The sequence below is a fragment of the Trachypithecus francoisi genome, unplaced genomic scaffold (assembly GCF_009764315.1).
Source record: "Trachypithecus francoisi isolate TF-2019V2 unplaced genomic scaffold, Tfra_2.0 Lachesis_group21, whole genome shotgun sequence".
In the NCBI taxonomy this organism is placed as follows: domain Eukaryota; kingdom Metazoa; phylum Chordata; class Mammalia; order Primates; family Cercopithecidae; genus Trachypithecus; species Trachypithecus francoisi.
Genome location: NW_022681467.1, coordinates 55,054,741 through 55,075,387, shown reverse-complemented (window position 1 = coordinate 55,075,387; position 20,647 = coordinate 55,054,741). Strand labels below are relative to the sequence as shown.

The 20,647-nt window shown below is 40.1% G+C and overlaps 1 protein-coding gene across 4 annotated transcripts in view; it reads right to left on the bottom strand.

Moving 5' to 3' along the window:
• Positions 1-526: 526 nt before the first annotated feature.
• The window catches only part of ZNF831 (zinc finger protein 831), a 118,626-nt gene continuing 98,505 nt past the window's right edge, over positions 527-20,647 (bottom strand). For all 4 annotated transcript variants that reach the window (XM_033186929.1, XM_033186930.1, XM_033186932.1 and 1 more), the window contains 2 exons: positions 6,497-6,657; positions 527-5,728 (listed from right to left, as the gene is read on the bottom strand). In XM_033186929.1, the coding sequence (XP_033042820.1) occupies positions 4,883-5,728; positions 6,497-6,657 (1,007 nt within the window). In that variant the 3' untranslated portion in view covers positions 527-4,882. The remainder of the gene's footprint in view (positions 5,729-6,496; positions 6,658-20,647) is intronic.

The window sequence follows — 20,647 nt, the reverse complement described above, 5'->3', positions numbered from 1 at the left end:
ATGAATTACGCCTCATTGACTTCAAGTGTCTTCAAGAAATATGTAAATAGACTAATAATATTGTGTTGGGCTGTAAAAGTAAGTCTACTTATTCTTGCAAGGAGTACATATATCACCCTCATAACAAGCTATGATTTTGATTTAAGGATGTTTTCTCTGTTAATGAGTAATGCTAAATGTCCAGAAAACATCAATTCCAACGGAAAAAGGTTCTGGATTATTGCACTGTGGGATCGTGCCCTCCTGTAGCTTCAAAGTTTCGCTACATTTAAGAATTTAAAATCAGATTCCCCAGTTACAGACTATAAAATATGGCAGATAATGACAAACAAGCTATGTGTGAAAAGGAAGCACCACAAGAAAATGAGATCATTGGACATGACCTAATCCCTTTGTTGAGTGGAATGGGATACCAATATGGCCGACGAGGCATTGGGTCAATGATTAGGAATAATCAGATGTCCCATTCATAAAGAATATGGTTTGCAATGGTTTTAGTTAAAATGTTAACAAATCACATGAGACATTTGCATTTTAAGTTTTATTTTTATCAAAACAAAATAATTTAATCATGTAAAGAAAGAAATTTCAACAACCAACCCAGAAGCCAATCAATTCCCTGATTGTGAACAAGCAATTGAGTAGTAAATCCTGAACAGTCGACCGCATATACAAGACATTCCGTCATCCTCTAGTGCTCCAAGTGGCAGAGGCTGATGTTTTTCCCTAGTTACTGTTCTTCCAATGGTGAAGTAATGTGCTCGACTGTTCCTACACTTCTTCAGACCAAATTATGTATATTCCCACATAAGTGCAAAGCATGGATGAAAAGAATCATACAGGGTAGAAATCTAGCACATAAGATTTTCTAGGTCCTGACCCTTATATTTAATGGGTTCTGAAAAATAAGGACAAGAAATTGTGCTTAAGTATTGAGAAATGTCGTGTTTCAAAAGCCAAAGTGCCTCCCTACATGAACTATGGGGATAACAACTGAAGTGAGGAAAAATACACAAGTCCAGTTTGCTGCAATAGTAGAAATATGATCACCCATGGAGCCAGGCAGGCCATTTTCTCCTCACCATATTAAATTATGTCTGGGGAGTTGAGCAGCAGCACATTCCGATAATGATGACAGTTTCCATAACTATAAAAATCTGCTGCACCAGGCAAATTTTGTGCAAAATGCAAATTTCTGTGCTGGGGAAAAAAAATGAATAATGTGATCATTCTAAGTAATGAATGTAAATGCAAGGAAATACTTTTTGGCATGAGACTGCAAATTGTTTATCTTTCATGCCAAGAACTGTGGTCACAGTGTGCTTCTACAAGGTTCCTCTTCCAGTCTCAGCTTTAGAAGAGTGATTTCAGGAAGAAAAAGTCTGACTTACCCTAGGTTACCACCATGCTATTGGCAGTGTTTTCATTAAAATTCAGAGACACTCTCCTCCATCTTTTTTTTTAATCACTTGGCAAATGAACCATAGGTTCTCCTGGTTACTGTGAGATGTGAACCAAAGGGGTTATTAGCTTTGTCTCACATCTCAAGGGTTAAGCCTAACAGGAGAGATGAGCTGTTTTTCACTGTGTTTTACAAGAAGGAGGATTCCAGTTGTCCACTAAAAATCACATAACTTTGAGTCACTTAACAATGTGGGTTGCCAAGGAGGGGAGGATTGAAACCTCTTCCCTCCATACATCTTTAACAGCAAGATTTAGCTGGGTGTAAGTACAGGTGGAGAGAGAAACTTGGTGAGTCTTGAACATCATGGGGAAATGTCACTTTTGAGATTGGCAAAAAAAATTCAGTGCCCTTTCCTTAGTTCATGACAGCGTCCCTGTAACTACTCTCTGTGGAAGAAACTGAGGCATCAGTTGGTTAAGACCCTTACCTAAAGATACAATAAAATTAACACTGGAAAATTAGCACTGGGGAAAGAAGGAAATCCCTGATCTTTAAACTCTGGTTGCTTTGTTCCAAAATAAATTTGTTTTTCCTTAACCATCATGCAGTACACACTTGCAGAGTATACAACTGCAGTAGTTATCAATTGATAATACTGACATTTTATTTTCAGTAACCCAAACTGGGTTCTAGGTTGTTGATGTTACCCTTAAAATGTATTCTTATAATTGTGTTTCGCTTTAAGAAATCCATAGGAAAATTAAGATTTATAAAATCAGAGATTGTTCATTGCTTTATAAAAAGATTCTTCATTAAAAAAAAAAAATCTTTACCATAGGATGTTTTTCAAGAGCCAGCTCCCTTAGGGTCATTCAAAATACATTTTTAATTTTAAAAAATCCATTGAAATACAGCTTTTTCACAAACTCATGTTGATCTAAAGTAAGGTACACTTGTAAACACTGCCAGCCACTAGCCAAAGACCAGCGAGGCAAGGTGGTCTGGCTAGCTGTCCTACCTTTGTAAGAGACACAGGGAGTTAGAGATGAAATCAATATTCTGCCATATTTGACCCAGGTTGGGAGCCAGCAACGGTGGCTCCTAGAAGGACACAGCTTCCCCCATTATCCTGAAGTTGGTGCTATTTGGAGCTATGACTTACTGATTTACAGCCAGTGATCCCGTTCATGCCACAGTAGCCACCCAGAAAGGAGGGGCCTGGACAACAGATTTTTTCCCCTGACCAGTGACTCCTAAGACAAAGGAGCCAGTTCAGCCTACAGATAGGTTTTCTCCATTCCTACTGGAGAGTTCTGGTTTTGCTTTTAATTTTTTGAACTATGAGTCACATGTATAGGCCAGATGATTGCACCCTAAAATCTGGAACTCTGGGGAGAAAATTAGAAGGAGCTTCTTCAGGCTCAGGTTCTTCACAGCAATAATTGGTGGAAGGTGTTTGCATTTCAGTTCCTCACTGTCTCCACCCAAACTTCTTGCATGCAAGGCCCTCCTGGCAACGGTTCCCCATGGGGAATATCTTCAAGCCATTGAGTCTACGCATTTTAAGGACAGAGCAGCTTCTCTATCAACCATTCTCAGAAAAATTGGAACCTGGAGATATATTCATCTTGTCCAACTCTCTTATTCTCACTTAGGGAAACTGAGGTACAGAGCGACTCTTAACCAAGATTTCCCAGCTAAAGTCAGGACTTCAATCTCCATCCAAGACTCAGACCTTTTGCCTACACTGCCTCTCTCATTATAGTGGCATGAATCATTCAAAAAGGGAGATAATCACCACATCACTTTTGTTGGGTTTAAAAAGTACACTAAGTGAATGTCCAATATCCTTTTTACCTCCCTTCTTATGTTTTTCTTGGCTGGGCCTGAAATCCTTGGATATTTATGAGTGTATATGAAATGGTCACAAATATATACTAAGTAACCAGGGAAGCTGGTCTGGCATTGAAGTTTTCTATGAATAACACCAAAATTGGAAAATTCACATGAAGATACTTGAAATTTGACCATAGTTAGTCACAGGCACAGACTGACTAAAGTGTATTCGTATGTGTGAGATGCTCTGCATTGCCATGTCTTTGAAGTACAAGATGTCATATGAACATCATTACATCAAAGTTAAACCAAAAGAGCTCAGCTATAAATTTCAAATTGTACAAAATCATACCAAAAGCAAGTATAAAATTTTATTGAAATACAGCAATGTAAACCTCTTTAAGTTTCTCCTCTCCCATGGAAGGATGGGGAGAGGAAGGCAGTGGGTCTGAGGCTTTCCTCACTGGGCTGGTTGATGTAGATCTGCTGTTTTCTTCTGCACAGGGGCGCACTGGCTTGGAATACTGGGGAATTTTATCTGTGCAGTTCTGACGTGCACAATACAGACGCTGATTTAATTTGACAGTAAAGTAACACTAAGCCCCGAAAATAAAATTACTGAGATGTAAAACAGCGTCAAAACTCCAATTAGTTTTGTATCCTTGAAGCTTCTGAAGGAAATCTAAAAAGCTCCCGTCACGATGAGCAGGCATCAGTTTAAGCTGTACAGATTACTAAAATGTAACCCTCTAATTGAAATTTCTCAGAGCACAATATGATAAAAAGAATCAGAGGAAAATAAGTGAATTTTTCCCTCTTAAAAACTGACTCATTACAGAGAGACACTTCTATTAACTTTTAACACAATGTTCCTTTGCAAGAACTAGAAAAACGGTCTCAGAGATCTCCACAGCAAAGGCACCAGGCACAAGAGCATGTACTTGCGTATCTGACCATAAATAAGCATTGACCATTTGTGCAACATTTAAAAGTAATCAGCATTTCACCGGATCATAGGCATTTTGAAGTGTATTTACAACTCCATTAAGGACGTGAATACTCTGAACAAGCTTCAGTTTTTTAATGTATCCGAATTTTGTCTCCAAAATGAACAGAAGTATCTTTGTGCCCAGTTCACACCCCTGTCTCTTTGTCAAGCTACTCCTATTATCCCAAGTACGCTGTCTACCTTGGAAGCAAACCCTCAGTTTACTAACGGAGAAAGCCAGTTGCCTCGACTGTGTGGGATCCACTTGTGAAGACACGTGTTGATTGTGGCTTTCTTGGTTAGTGCCATTTGATTGCAGAGAGGCAGTGGGGGACAGGTGCAGAAGAGGAGGCTGGGAGTCAAGGCCCAGTCACTGTGCACGTTGACCATTTCCGGAGTTCGCTTCCTTGCCATGTCTGCCCTGCCTGGCACCATATGAACATAAGCAGAGCACTCCCAAGGGGAGCTGGGGAACCTTGCGGCTGAGTTGGGGGTCAGGAGTTGGTTGGAGCTGGCTTGTAAATAACTCAAAATGGCTTTCCTAATCTGTAGGTGTTTCACAGATCGAGTTTAGTTCTTCCGCCAGCCTGACAACATGTACTTGTGAAGCATCCACAGTCTTTGACCAAAGATACCATCTTTCCCTGGAAGCTTCATATTTCTATAACCAATCGGTCTTCGTCGTCGCTGCTGGTATCACTGAACTCCACTCGAGTTTGCTTTCTCATTCCTTCCAGACTCCTCTTCTTGAGGGATTTAGAAGGGGCTTCAGGAATTTCTGTGGGCTGCTCTGGCTTAGAAGGAACCACAGAATCCTTCCGAGTGATTAATTCAGATACCTGACGTTTCCTACCGTCACTTTCTAAAGAGGGGCAGGGGACGGTCATTTCCCCACACCCATACTGGCCTCTGGAAGGAAAAAACGTTTTGTATCTCCCTTCCTTGTGGTGTGAACTAGCTGAACTTGGTCTTGAAGCTGGTATTTCAAGATGAGTTTTTTCAGTTGACCCCAATGGAACCGAATCTGAAATTCTTTGTCCAGATGAAGGTCTCCCTGGCAAGAGGGTCTGTGCTCTGCCCTCTCCTGTGGCTTTGCTGTCCGGGGAGCTTGGTGTCAGAGTCCTCCCCGCCGTCTGGCTGTGGTCCTGTGGTTCAGCACTGTGAATTTCCTGGGCTATGTGATCTGTTCTCGCTGGCAGAGATATACAAATGGCAGCCACAGAGGTAGCAATGTCGTGGCGGGGAAAAGTTCCTTTGGACCCAAAGAAAGAAGGCCCTTGAGCATCTGAGAAAATGCACGGTTTGGGATCTGTTGAGACTGGATCCTGGGAGGCCGGCAGCTCAGTCTCCAGCAACCCAAGGTCAAGACCTTTGCCAGGGGGTAGAGGCGCGTCATTAAACACTGCCAGGTAGGTGTCAGATTGCAGAGATAATCCTGATGTGGCAGCAGTGCTGTGAGCAGTACAGTCACTGTGCTCACCAGCAGATGGAGAAATATCCTGCAACAAAGTGCAAAGGGAAAAAATGGGGGGAAAAAAGGTTAATTGGTACAAAGAAAAATGTGGTCAGAAACGTAGTCCTCAATGAAAACAGGTCTTGAGGTCTTAATGATTCTTTACCAAGCGTGAACTTCAATATGACGCCCTCAGTAAGTTTCCATTAATAACTAATTGGTGCATTAACTCGAATAAAGCTCCCAATTGATATAAAATAGGTTGCTGAGATCCTGTGCTTTTATCTGGCTTTGTGAAAAACAGAACTGCTCAATTATCTAACCAGTTCTCAGCTTCCTTTTTTAAGTCACTACTGCTCATGAAGCAGATGTACTATTTTATAGGACTGTGTATTGAAGGTTTTTGCTTGTTTGTTTGTTTTTGTTTTTTTCCAGATGAGTGTTTTTCCAAGTGTGGTCTGGATACGTATTTTAGTGGTTTTCAACACGCAGCCCCACAATCTGTCTGGGGGACTTCATGTTGCAGTGGCACCTGTCAGCCATCTCTCTATTCAGGTGTGCAGTAATAGCATACTTGGGTTTTCTTAAAGAAACCATCAGAAATCATCCCAATGTTTGCACTACCAAAGCTGCTCAGTCATTTGATACAGAATGTTTTGACTTATTTGTTTGTCTTAATGGGCTTTCTGTGAGGCGAATCTTCATAAGGTGATCCGAGCAAGTTCTGCCACACTGAACAAGAGCAACAAGAACAAGCAGAGCTATAAATCTAGACCAGCAATAGGTAGGGGCAGTTCAAAATCATCATGCCCACCTTCACAGTTCGTTTCTCCATCTCCCTGACAGTCCTTGAACTTGTACCAAGAGAGAGGGTTCCTGAGGTTTGTCTGCAGTCACCTTCCTTCTTCTCTTCCTTCCCACAACAAGGAGGTGATTCTGTGGTGGCATGAGATGGCTCCTCTTGCAGATTCAGACCTGAAAGGGGAGAGGCACATTTACGTACATCTGGAATTATAAAATTAGCAAAGAGTAATTTCCTGGGAGGTGGCCCATGACTTCATGATCGCCTCTGAGCTCATTAACCCTCATCTCACAGGGTGTGTCCAAGAACTCAATTTATCTCCAACCAATTCACGCTTGGTCAAACAAAATACATCCACTCTATGAAAAAAGGAAATGGCCAAACCAGTTCTCAAAGGAGAAAAATCCCTGAATGATACATATGATAAAATATATCTATGTTTCATGTTGCTTTTTCTCATCAGAGTTGTATTCCTGGTCATGTCTGTTTGGGTAAATTTTAGATCAGCTTGAATTCTCTGGGCATATTACAAAGTAGTCAGAATAGACATTTCAATCGATGTATAGTGGGAACCTAGAAATAAACCATGTCTTAATTCCCACTAGAGTGCTGGGCAGCAAGGGATGAGGTTGGCTTTTGTGATGCTGTTGTTTTGTTGTGGTGGTTATTGTTGTGATTGTGGAAAGAAAGAAGGGCCCTGACAATATCTGCAAAACAGCATTTCTCGTACCTGTCTTTCCCTCATCCTTCACCCGCACTAATGACCTGGCAGACCAGTCAAAAGGATCACAAAATTTCAGAGAGGACAGGTTCCATCATGATATGAGATCAGGGAAATATCTTAAAACGACTGTGTCACTAGAGAAGAAGCACTAGACCCACTTTTAAATTTGCTTTTATTTTGATGAAAGGTACACACGTGCAGTCTGAAAAGTCAAGCCTAACTATGTATTAAGAAAAACAGCAACCCCTGCCAACCCATCCATCTTTTCTCATTTGGGAGTCTTTTGACTTTTATCTCCTTCATGTCTAATAACATTGTTACAGAACTATATCTTGTGGAAGTAGTAGCTATGACTTCTCATGGGGAGAGAGGAGGGTTTCCTTCTTCTTCCAGCTTCCCCCCTCTTCCACCTTCATGACCCCACACACAAGCACACATTCCACCTCTCTATCTTCTCAACAGTTCTCTAACACTGATGGCCTGTTTTCATTTAGGCGAATATTCCGTGTTTATTGTGTGTGTGTGTGTGTGTGTGTGTGTGTGTGTGTGTATAATCTATTATTATATATTACCTGTCAGCACTGAATCATGTAGTATACCATGATTATGTTGCCTTTCTTGCCAAAATTGCTTTCCCTGGAATTAATTATTTTACTTTTTAAAAATTTCGCTGAGTTTTCTATGGACTTATTTCTAAAATCATTTTCCAACTGCCTCTCCAATTGTCTGGGGTTTCATTTCATTCCCTGAGAAATGTTTCCTTGAAACTTTCTGATTTGCTCCAAGTGGACCGTGTTTCTCTACAGCATGGCTGTGCGCTCAGGGTCTCCTTTCATCTCCGCTGTACTGATTCTCTTCACCTCTTTCCTGGTTCCTGAACCTCTACAACTTCTTTTTTCTTGGTTTACTCTCCTGTATTCCTAACACAAAACTTCTAGTAGTTTCATGAGAAAGGGTACATGAAGTATAACTCTTTAGATGCAATTGGCAGCTTGGCTGGGTATGACATTTTGTTTTTTTTGTTTTTTTTTTTGAGACGGAGTCTAGCTCTATCTCCCGGGCTGGAGTGCAGTGGCCGGATCTCAGCTCACTGCAAGCTCCGCCTCCCGGGTTTACGCCATTCTCCTGCCTCAGCCTCCCGAGTAGCTGGGACTACAGGCGCCGCCACCTCGTCCGGCTAGTTTTTTGTATTTCTTAGTAGAGACGGGGTTTCCCCGTTTTAGCCAGGATGGTCTCGATCTCCTGACCTCGTGATCCGGCCATCTCGGCCTCCCAAAGTGCTGGGATTACAGGCTTGAGCCACCGCGCCCGGCCTGGATATGACATTTTGAATCAGAAATCATTTCCCTTTGGGGTTGTGACATGGTTCTACTGTGTTCTAGTTGTTGAGAAGTCTGGAGACAATATGATTTATGATTCATGATCCTTCGGATGAAATCTTTTTGTTTGTCGCTCTCTGGAATCCCCGAGGCTCTTCTTTATTTCTGGTGTTACCATAGTCTGGGTCTATCTTCATTCATTATCTGGGCACTCAATCATTTCTTTCAACCTGAATCATGTCCTCAGGTTTTAGAAAAATGTGATTCCGTTTTTCTTTATTTCCTTTTTCTTTCTCATGTACAATGCATTGTTTTGAAATATATACACATTGTAGGTTGACTAAATTAGCTTATTATTAATAACATACGTATTAGCCCACATGCTTATCTTTTTTTTGGCAAGAACACTTAAAATATACTCTTAGCAACTTTTAAGAATACAAAACATTGTTATTAACTATAGTTACCACGTCGTACAATATAACTCTTAAATGTACCTGTTATTTCTGATTTTTTTCCCTTCTGTTTTGTCTTTTCTCTCTTCCTAGAACTGCTCTTATTGGGTTATTGGATCTCCTAGTATAATCTTCTATTTTTCTTATCTTTTCTCTCTGATGTTCTATTTCTTGGTCTTTTTGTTTCACCTTCAGGGGAATTTCCTCAACTTTATATTCCAATGAGTTTCTATTTCTGCTATATGCTTTTAATTTCTAAGAGTTCTTTCCCATGTTCTTTTTTTATAGCATCTGTTCTTATTTCATGGCTCTAACATCCTCTCTTTTACCCCCAGCAATGTTAATAATGGTTTGTTGTTGTTGTTGTTGAAGTTTGCCTCCCCCTACATAGTCCGTCTTCCAAATTCCTTTGTTTCCATTAGTTTGTTTTTATTCCTCTCTAGGTTAGTGGCTTTCCTGAGAAATACAGCAATCTTAGCTGCTTATGTTTAGGAAATGGGCATGAAAAGGCTGACTTGGTGTTCTTTACAAGTGCAATCGGTCAACCATGGGCCCTACTGTTAGGTTGTGTGGTTGCTCTGTTTCAGTGGGAACCCTGAAGTAGTTATCTGCAGGTCTCCATGTGTACTGGTCAGCTTCTACAGGAAGAGTCCTCGGGTCTCCTGACTGGAAAATAGAAGCCAGGCTGCCAGCATTCTGGAGTCAAAATTAGAGAAGAGATTCTGGGGGCTCATATGCAGTATTCACATTTGCTCAAATCCCATTTTCAATCTAGTCCCCTCACTCCCCTGCTGAACTAATTACGCCAAGTGTCCCCCAGCATTTTGTATGCTGTCCAGAGACTAAGCCCCTAGACTTCTGCAAGGGTGAAGGAAGTTACCAAGCTAGAAACGGGGTGGGATTTGAAGTCTGATTGCTTCTTAGTCTTTCAATCAATCTTGTTTTCAGCCCCACCTGGTACCATGAATGTCTGAGTTGTGGGGAGTCTTCCCACTGTTAAATCAGGATTCCATTCCTTGGGGTCAGCTATATCAGTTCCCATTCAGACTCTGCGCTTCAGCTTTCAAACTGGTGGCATCATTTCTTCTCCAAGTCGTTTCTCCTTGTGAGCTTGTACATTACAAACACCTTTAATTACTAACCTCTTGTGAGTTGTTAGAGAAAAGTAGAGGTAAATAAATGTGTTCCATCCTCCGTCTTAAACCAAAAGAACAGTTCCACTTCTTATATCTAAAGGGGTAAGTTACTAGATTACCAAGTGTGCTAATCCTGAGCAAATCAACTTTGAAAATCCGTAGAGAAGTGCACAGTTTGGGAAAGAAAGCAATGCTTTTTTCTTCCACACAATCTTTCTTGACCCTCCCGTGTACTCTGGTAGTCTAATGGCACACAACGAGGCTTTTGTTATTCCATTCACCTGTTCAACAACCACATCCTGGGCCCCTTCAATGACCCAGGCACCATGCTCCAACTTGAAGAGTCTGAGAAGAACAAAACAAAGATGGCGCTGGTCCTCAAGAGCTTCTCCTGTAATGGGGAAAGAGAAGCAAAGACAAGGAAGCAGACACATATTGTGATGGGGCCACAGAGGAAGCAAATGGAGGACGGGAATATTACCGAGAGTGAAAATGAGAGTATCACAGGCAGTAACGATTAACAGGAGGCTATTCCATAGACTAATGAGAAATGGAGGGGAGCATACTACAGTCACCATAAGCAGGGGGTAGTGAAGAGAGTAAAGAGGGGGCTTATTCCAAAGAGTAACTGGGGACGACTTTTATATAGTCAAGGAAGACTTCTCAGAAAGGCGACATCAGAAATGAGACCTTCGGAGTGAGAAAGAACAAGTCCACGAAGGATGTTCTAGACAAAAGAAGGAACAATACAGAGACCTTAAAGGGGAAAGCAGCTTGGGGGAGCAAGGGACTCATGGAGGGCCAATGTGGAAGGAGAGTCATGAATGAAGAGGCAGGGGCAAGATGATGTGGGGGAAGTCAACAGGGACTCAGATCTTGCAGAGTACAAGTGACTGTGGTAAGAAGTTTAAATTTTGAAGCCAAACTTGGGAGAGAGGTGAATAGAGGTAGGAAAAACAGGTACAAGCTTACTAGGATAATCTAGGGGCCAGATGAGATGGCTTGACTAGAGCACCAGAAGTAGAAAGGGAAAAAAGAGGTGGATTCAAGGTACATTTTCATTCTCACCCATGAAAAATTACCAAAAATTAATGGTGATGATATGCATTTCCTTAGCCTCATCGTTCACCAAGCACAAGTGCTCACTCTAAGTGAATTAAGCTCTGTCCCCACAGTGACAAAACAACCAGGCAATTCATTCAATTCAATGAAGAAGTAAAACCAATCAGTGTAGAGAAAATAATCAGATTGGCCAAATGTCTTCCCAACAGGTTGTTTTGGTTTTTAAGCTTAAGCAGAAAGGTCATGTGCACATTTGACCAATAACTTCTGACTCATCTATGAAAGCAAAGGAAGAAAATCCACTGATCTGATTTGTTTTTGACCCTACAGTCTACAGAGAAAAGTGAGTTATCTCTAATAATTGTGAAAAATGCCCAAATAATGTCACTGACGTGTGTTAAACTGATTTGGATTATTGAGGAAGGACACTAACTTGCTTTTAAATGAATGGCCCTTTTCAAAAAGTAAGTAGTTCCCTGGCCAAATTTTAAATCACAGAATGTGATTCCGTTTAGGCTTCAGCATCACACTATATGAATCACTTCCTACACCTTCAGAAATTACAAACTCCACTGCCTTAATGCAATCTTCGGAAATTCAATTGCTCTTACACAATTATGTGACTTTTATTAGAGAGACCATCTCTCATCACAGCTCTCTGTGCCGTGCTGTTCTTTCCCTGATTAAAGGCTGCGTTTTTAATAATTTCCCTCAGAAATAATTGCCAGACTGCATTTAGAGGAAGAGGCCGCTTAAAGTGTTCTAGCAATTTTAAATGTGGCCATCTTGAAAAGGCTATAGGAAACTGTAAAATACTTAGAAAGAAAATGAAATAAACAACATGATGAAACTTACAACATGACTGTAGACATCTTTAATGCCAAACCTTCTTCCAGCTGCCTAATGTCTAAGCCATACTAAAATGCTATAAATACACTGCTCAAATATCATTCACTAAAAATGTAAGTAATTTGATATATTTCTTTTGGTTTGTCCCAATACACCAAAACTCCATGAATTTGGATTCCAAAGACTGAATTATTTTTAAAAAGGGCTAAAAATGAGTCTATAAAATCAACCTTCTAAGCAAACTGCAAATATAAACAAGAACATAGGAGTAATTTCCTAGACTATTAATTGATCTGTGATTAAATTGTTTAGAAGCATCCCTGGAATTAAAAGATCCACAATGTGCTAGCAATTACTTAAAGAAAGCTGGGCAGATCTCTAAAAGTAATCACTTTGTGGATAGTTAATTATTCAAATATTTTTAAGCCTGTTTTTGAGCCTACATTATTGAGCTAAATATTTACTGGGCACCAAGCACAGCCAACAACCATGCCAAGGACTGTGCTAAACACAGGGCATTTGTTCCCTGGAAAATGAGGCAGACACACCCACATGATAATTCTAGTTCAAGGGGGGAGAAATTCAGTAAGCAAATAATTATATAAAAAATTCACCAAGCAAATGTGGTAAACAGCACGAAAGAAAAAGCATGAAGGTACTCGGTGGCCATGATATAGGACCCCAACCCAACATCTATCTATGGAAAAGAGTAAAACCATGTGCACAGTCAATCATCTGACATCGCCCCTGTCCTGGACGGCTTTCTAAGTCTGAATCATCTATTCATGTAATTATTCAACCAATTTTCTTTAGGTCTCTGTTGCATACCTGACGTTATGCTGAAGTTTAACAGTACATTCATTTGTTTCTGCAATCCTATTACATTTTTTGTTTATGAAGTCTCTTTAGGGGGAAAAATGGCTAAAAATGATGGAAGAAAGAGGTTTTATTTCTCTCAGGCAGAGAGAACGGGAGACGTCGGATGTCAATGCCAATCAAAAAATAATCAGAAGTTAGTGGGCGGTAAGCAGTGAAAAGCAGCCCCGACTTCAGCTGCACAGGCAGGAAGGGTTGTGGGAGAGGACCAGAAAGATGGATTTATCAAGTACAGCCTCGGGTATTTCTGCACTATCCTAATACAATCTTTTGAAAGTTTGCCTCTAAGTAATCATAAACAAATCTTTTATTTCAGCAACCATTTTTCTTAGTAATTCTCACCTCTTTTCTATTTCTTTGATGAAAGGCAATTAAGATAACCACCCTCCCCTCGCAGAAATCCTGAATTCAGTGCAAAGCGGTGTTTAAAATTTTGCTTTAAGTTAAAAATTCTGTCATGTCCAGACATCAAGAGTGTGCCCTTAAAATACAGAGTGAAAATAGGATTATGAAATTGGAGAAGGAAAAAAGATGATAAAAAAGCAAATGCCATTTGCAAGATTGAACGCCAAAACAGAAACTGGCTGATCTACTTCGTGTATCATTCTTTTAAGTTTCTTGTTGCTAAATGAAAATTGTCTATGCAGGTCTCTTCCCTGGGACATAATCGATATACCTGAAACAGCTTCTCATCTTTCCTCAAGATTTACACCCTAGAATGAAGGAGAAATTATTCTGTTTCAGCAATTTCAGAGCACTATGACTTAATAGCTTTGGGGAAAGAATTAATACTTCTTCATTAATTCTAATGAGAAAAGATGTCGGAAGTCCTGTCAGAGAAGGAGAGTGGAGGCACAGAGAGAGAAGAAGGCTCTGGAGAGACCCCCCGACCCATCCCCGGCCTCCTGCTGGCTCCAAATACCTTAGAAATCCCTTCAGAGGAGGATTATGTGAGCCCCAGGAGAGAGACTGCAGAGGGAGAGGTGAGCTTGCCCAGGCCTGTGACGAACGAACAAAAGAAACCACTGAAGAAAACCAAAGTGTACAAAGCCAATGTCTACCTTTGTGCCAGAGATGTATTCAACCCTCTTCATATAGTATTTAGAAATTATATCTTTTATGTGTGTGTAATTAGGTAAAGCTTTTACTTCAGAAACCACCTGTAATCGCCGCCATCTCTCCATTTCTATTGCTGAGATGCAAGGAACGTGTTTTGATCACTTTTTCCTCTCAAATACTTTCTCCAAACTCAGTGAATGGGGCTGGTTTGAAACATTTCGGTGACTTTAAAGCTTGGTCTTGTACAGAATTCAACACTGTTCCTTCATCATGTGGAATAATGAAAACTGCCCAGGAACAGTCTTTGAAAAGTTTATCTCAAAATTGACTGAGGAAAATGCGTTTTGTGGGTTTGTTAAAAACCAGTGGTTCCAAAGCAGTGGTGATGTCTAGAGATATTTTGGGTGGTCCTGACTTGGAGTGGAGGGGATGCTCCTGGCATGTTGTGGGTGGAGACTAGTGACCCTGCTACACATCCCACATTGCAACAAAGAATGGTGTGTCGCCAAATGTCAGCAGTGCCCAGGTTGAGAAACCCTAGTTTAAACCAAAGATCACAAACTCAAATGCTACAGGAGCCAGACAAATCACTAATTCGGGCACCTGCCTGGGAATGGCCAAACAGCAAGCCCAGGCCCCAGGGGTAGCTGACAACTGAGACAATGAAGGTTGGAGGGTCCAGCTCACCAGATCTGTTTATTTTTCAGGAGAAAAGTCGAAATCTGTATTTCACATGCTTTCAAACATTCATAACTAGTTAGTTTTCAAAACAACAGTAGCACTGTGCTACCCAACACATCTGTGGCCTGAATTTGCTAATGAGAGGCCGATTGGTGGTGACCTCTTGTTATTTAAGAAACTCACATGCGCCGCCCACTCTGAGAGCAAAGCTTCACCCTGGCTTTGTGTGCTCTCTTGCTGAAGCAAAGTTTCTTTTTAAAAATACGGTTAAAAATATTGATGGGAGAGTAAACCTGTTTTTGAAAAGTAATTTGGTGGTATCTTATAAGGTGAAATAAATAAGTTTAAAACCATTGATCCAGCAATTGCTCTTTGGGAAATTAGGCAAGAACATGTACTGCAGCAATAGCTGTGGTAGGAAAAATAATAGGCATCAACATAAACATCCATCAATAAAGTAAGGGTTGAATAGATAAACAGTAGTACATCCAAACTAGGGGATTTAGGGGATTGTATGCCACTATTAAAACAATCTATATACATATTGGCCTGGAGTTATGTACAAAACATATTAAGAAGAAAAGAATTGCTGATTACTACATCTGATATGAGCCTTTGTATAAAAAACAACAAAAAAATGTGTCTGTCTGTATTTGTATGTGAGTGGAGAAAGATGTAGAAGGATGTGTGCCAACCTAACTCTCGTGGCCTCAGGGGCAGTGAGGTTGGAAGTTGTCAGGCTTTCCTTGGATAAGTCAATGCTGCTTTCTTTTTTGCAACAAACATGATTTTGCGTTATCAGTTGGAAAGAAAAATAAGAGACACATAATCATATTGGTTCTAAAGTTCAGACTCAAAATAATGAGAAAACCCCCAAAGTATATTATACCTGAATATGCTCAGGCAAAACTAAAAGTCAAGTCAGTCCTCTTACCAGAAGATCAGAACAGGTTGCTGAAAGACAGAGATAAATCCTCACACATCAGTAACTAAAATTTAGTTTTTCAGGCACAGAAAAACTGAGAGATTCATGAAAGGAAGAGAAAAATATATTTTTTCCATCTCTAGCCAAATCTAGAGTCTTTCTATACTATCCTTTTTTTTTTTTTTGAAACTTTGCCTCTCTGAGTAATAATTTAAAATCTCTTTTTTTTCCCCCCCCAGAAACCACTTTTCTCTATGGTTCTCATTTGTCTTATCTTTCTTTGATGAAAGGCAATCAGTTGAAGAACACTTCACTTACCATTTTCTTCAAAAAAACCTTCATTTTTAGTGGGGGAAGTATGCGTAAAATCTTTTGGTAAGTCAAACCTTTAATCGTGCCCAGACAAGAAGAGAATGCTCTAAAATAAAGGGAGGATAAATTGTGATGAAGAAGGAAAACTAAATGAAGGGAACAAATTGCTAATATTATTTGCATTCTTCAGTGCCAAAATTGAATCAGGAGAATCTACTTTATGGATCATTAATTTCAAACTTTCTTAACTCTAAATGAAAATTGTGGAGAGAAAAGTTCAGGCTTTAGAACATAATTGATGTGTTTAAGCAATTGCCTCATCATTTCTTAAGATTTACACCCTGGGGAAGGAGATGTTACCCTGTTTCAGCAATTCTGTAAGCAATATTACTTAACTAATGGCTTTAGGAAAAGAATATCTCCCTATTAATTCTGACAGGAAAAATAATGGTACAGAACCATTAGTTCTAGTCAGAGAAACAAGAAGGGAGGAAGTGGATGAGGGAGTCCTAGAGTTCAGGCTGCCATTTTGTTTCTCCTTAGGAAAACATTTTGAGGTGATTTGTGACAGAGAGATTGGGCACAAGAAACACCAGGGGCGCTTCCTCCCACCTCCCTCCTTCGACTCATGGCAGAGTAACACAAGTGCAAAGGGTAAAAAGAAGAAATAACTCTCATCTACTTGATTTCAGAGAATTACGTCACCATCCTCACATAATACTTACCTATTCGACCTCTTCAACATGATTAGGTAAACCTTTTACCTCGAAAAGTATCTGTCTGAGCAGTTTTCTTTGCTTTTCTATTTTTTCAATGACAGGCAGCTGCGTTGATAACTTCAGCCTCAGAGGAATTTTCCTAAACTATGTTAGTTGGGGGGAAAAAATCCAGTTAAAATATTTTAGTCACTTAAAACCTTAGTTATGTGCTGAATTCAAAAGAAGAGATTCCAGTGAGAGGGAAAGTAAGTAAGACAAGGAGAAAGAATAGAGGTCTCCCTCATCCCCTGCCCTGCCTTGCCCTGGAGTTAAATACAGGTTTATTGCTAATAACTAAGAAACTCTAATTCTATGTACTTGTTGTAGTATACCCGTAGCTGAAGATTAAAAAAAAAGAAAACAGGACACAATTACACAATGATGGGTCTTGTGGTAAATGCCACAGAGGAGATGGGTGATGAATCACCGCATCTCCACGCCACAAGGGCGCTTCATCTGCTTTGAGAGTCAGAGGTGGCCAGCCTGAGGAATCGCCACTTCACAAAACTGTCTAGCGAGGGTGGACCTGGTGAGGAAGCCTCAGCCCTGGTTCCTCAGAGAGATGTGGCTGAAGGACGCATCTCAAGAGCAGAAAAATACATTTCTCAAAATCTAGCAACCCATACCAGGGTATTTCTCTTTCCTAGTGTAATTTTTTGAAGTTTGTCTCTTCTAAAGTAATCATACATTTTATTTCAGAAATTATTTTTCTTAGTGGTACTTATTTCTCTTGTTTCTTTGATAAAAGGCAATCAATTTAAGATTTCCCATTTAGAGATTGTCTTTAATTTTTCTAAACAATATTTAGTGGAAAGTCATATTTAAAATCAATCCTTAAGTTAAAATTTGTGCCCAGACCACAAGTGTGTATCGAAAATTTAGAGAGCAAAAGGATACATAAGATGAGGAGAAACAAAATATGATTAGTGAAAATACCTCCTGAAATATATAATGCCAAAATTGAAATCAAGAGTATCTACTGTTGGAACGATTATTTTCAATGTTTCTCAACACCAGATGAGTTCATAAACAACAGCCCATTTCTTGAAATATAATTAAGGTATTGGAGAGAGCTCATTTTTCCTCAAGATTTGCATCCTTAAAAAGGAGAAATTGATCTATTTCAATGATAATAGCTGGGAAGAAAGATCTCCTCTTCTCTCCTTCATTAATCCTGAGAGGGGGGAAAAAAGGGCTCTTGTCAAACTAGAAACAGAAACAGCAACAAGAAAGAAAATATTAGAGTTGGCATCATCAATTTTGGGTTTCTAATCACCTTAGGAAAGAAAACTTTCTAAGTCCAGCCTTTGTGAAGCAACAAATATTGAGGAGTATTTAGGGCTTCGCTCAAACCAAGACTTCAGACGAGTAAAACTTAATTCGACAAGAAAACCAGCAAAAGATGATGGGGGAATACTGTTCTGTTTTCATAGCGTGTTTAGATATTCTATCTCGTGGAGTACTTAGGCGATTGCACTTTTCTTGCTTCTCTTTCAGTTCTCTTATTTTTTGTGTCGTAGAGGAAAGTGAAGCATTTGGAAAGCAGAAAACTTCCTTTCACCCAGATATTTCTTCTAAACAATACTAGTGGAACAGTCAATTTGAATATTTCAGTAATATAAAATCCTATTCAGGTACCATATTCAACAGCATTTCTTAAATACTGTTTAAGACAAGAGGACTGAGATAAAGAGGAAAGAAATAAATATCGCCCAAAATACTCTTTAAAAACTTTCACACACAGAAATTTACTCAAGAATCTATGCTTTCTGGCTTATTTCACAAGTGTCGTTTTCTTAATAATAAAACAAACTCAACTGGTGGACTGTGGGGTCACTGAAATACTTTCAACTTGGCTTCTTTTCTCAAGATTTCCACCTTAAAAGAAAAGAGTACCCCGGGAACTGCAATCCTTAGCAATGCAGCTCAAGTGGGGGTTTTTTTTTTCAGCAAAAGCGTCTTGATAGTTTCTATGGGTTCTGATAAAAAAATAAATAAATAAAGTGGGCCAGTTATGAGTTCTTTTAGACCAAAGCAAGGAATAAAATATCAAGAGTTAGATCTGCCCTGCTATGAAGAGATCATGGAGACTTGAACCTCAAGGTCACGTATAACTTGGAAGCTGAGATGTGGGGTAACAAAGAGGAATGGAGGAATAATAGGAAGAGAGGGGCCAAATTCTTACAGAATTCTAAGAAGTCGCTCATTTGTCCTCACACTAGTTGTAGAAATTATTTTAAAATATGAAACTTAAATTATAGGACTTTTTTTCTTTTTTACCTCAGAAACTATCTCCTAGACACACAGTAGCATCTCTATCTTCCTGTAAATTTCATCAGTCTGGTTAAAATGCATTAAAAATGTACAAGCTCAATCACACACAAACCCAAAAGCTTACCTGAAAATACAGGTAGGACGACAAAAGCAACATTTAGGAAAGAGAGGAAATAAAAAAGGAAGAGTACTTCCCTAGAAATAATTTTTTTCTTTTTTTTTTTGAGAGTGAATCTGGCTCTGTCACCCAGGCTAGAGTGCAGTGGCGCAACCTCGGTTCACTGCCTCATCCTCCGGAGTAGCTGGGATTACAGGCACCCACCACCAAGCCGGGCTAATTTTTTTGTATTTTTAGTAGAGACGGGGTTTCACCATGTTAGCCAAGATTGTCTCCATCTCCTGACCTTGTGATCCACCCGCCTCAGCCTCCCAAAGTGCTGGGATTACAGGCATAAGCCACCATGCCCGGCCCCTAAAAATAATTTTCAAACCAATCTAATCAATCAGTAAATCTCATTTCTAGATGTTTTTAAAAGAGTAGCAATTGATGTATTACTAGAACTGCCTAGAAAGTTCAATTTTTGAGGTGTAGAAAAAACCTTTACGTCTTTCCTGAAGAATTCTACTCTACCACTCACAAAAGGAGTCTCTTTGGCAATTCTAAAGCAATATAGGAAAGGACATCTATGATCTGACAGAAAATGGGAGGTAGTCATTAACTCTTGTCCGGAGAAGAGTGTAAACAATGTCAGGCATCCAGGAAATCCCAACTGGAGAAGGGGCAGAGAATGCTGCAGGAAGGGACAGGCACACAATTCCGCACAGAGGATAGACAGCAGCTGGGGGGCTGGGTGGGGGCGTGGCGTGGGGGCGGCCGTGAGAAGAACAGAATAAAAAATACGCAAATCTTCCCCAAGGGGAGAGAAGGTAATCTTTAGAGTCTTCCAGCTTGCACTTCCCTGAATCCTCCCCTGGGGGTGGTCTTGGGCAGGGGTCGGGGCTGGAGGAACAGGTTCACCATAGCACAAGGTGTCTACCTGGGTATTTTCTTGAGTGAGACAAAACTGGAGAAGTAAGACTGTGCTGCCCCAGAATCTTCTCTCAATAGAAGTCACAAGGTCTGCTTAAAATGCTTACAGATGGCCAGGCGCAGTGGCTCACACCTATAATCCCAGCACTCTGGGAGGCCAAGGCGGGCTGATCACCTGAGATCAGGAGTTCAAGACCAGCCGGGCCAACATGGTGAAACGCTGTCTCTACTAAAAATACAAAAACTAGCCAGGTGTGGTGGTGCATGCCCGTAATCCCAGCTACTCGGGAGGCTGAGGCAGGATAATTGCTTGAACCCAGGAGGAAGAGGCTGCAGTGAGCCAAGGTCATGCCACTATACTCCAGCCTGGGCGACAGAGCGAGACTCCATCTCAAAAAAAAAAAAAAAAAACTTACAGAAAGAAATAATAACTAAATCAAGGATGTAAAATAAAAGTCAAAGTCAAATAAAAAGAGATAAAAGGGGGGAAACTTGAAACTTAAGCAGTTATCATCAAAAATGTATTTGAGAAATCTTCTTGGCTTATCTTTTAAAATATGTTATGACTAAATTCAAATCACAAAAATAATACACAGCTTAAATGATCATAGAGTAAACTAACATAATGGTTTTGAAATAAAGTAGTTTATACTGTTTCTATGAACACTGACAGAAAAATAATGAGAAAATTGCATGAATGTCC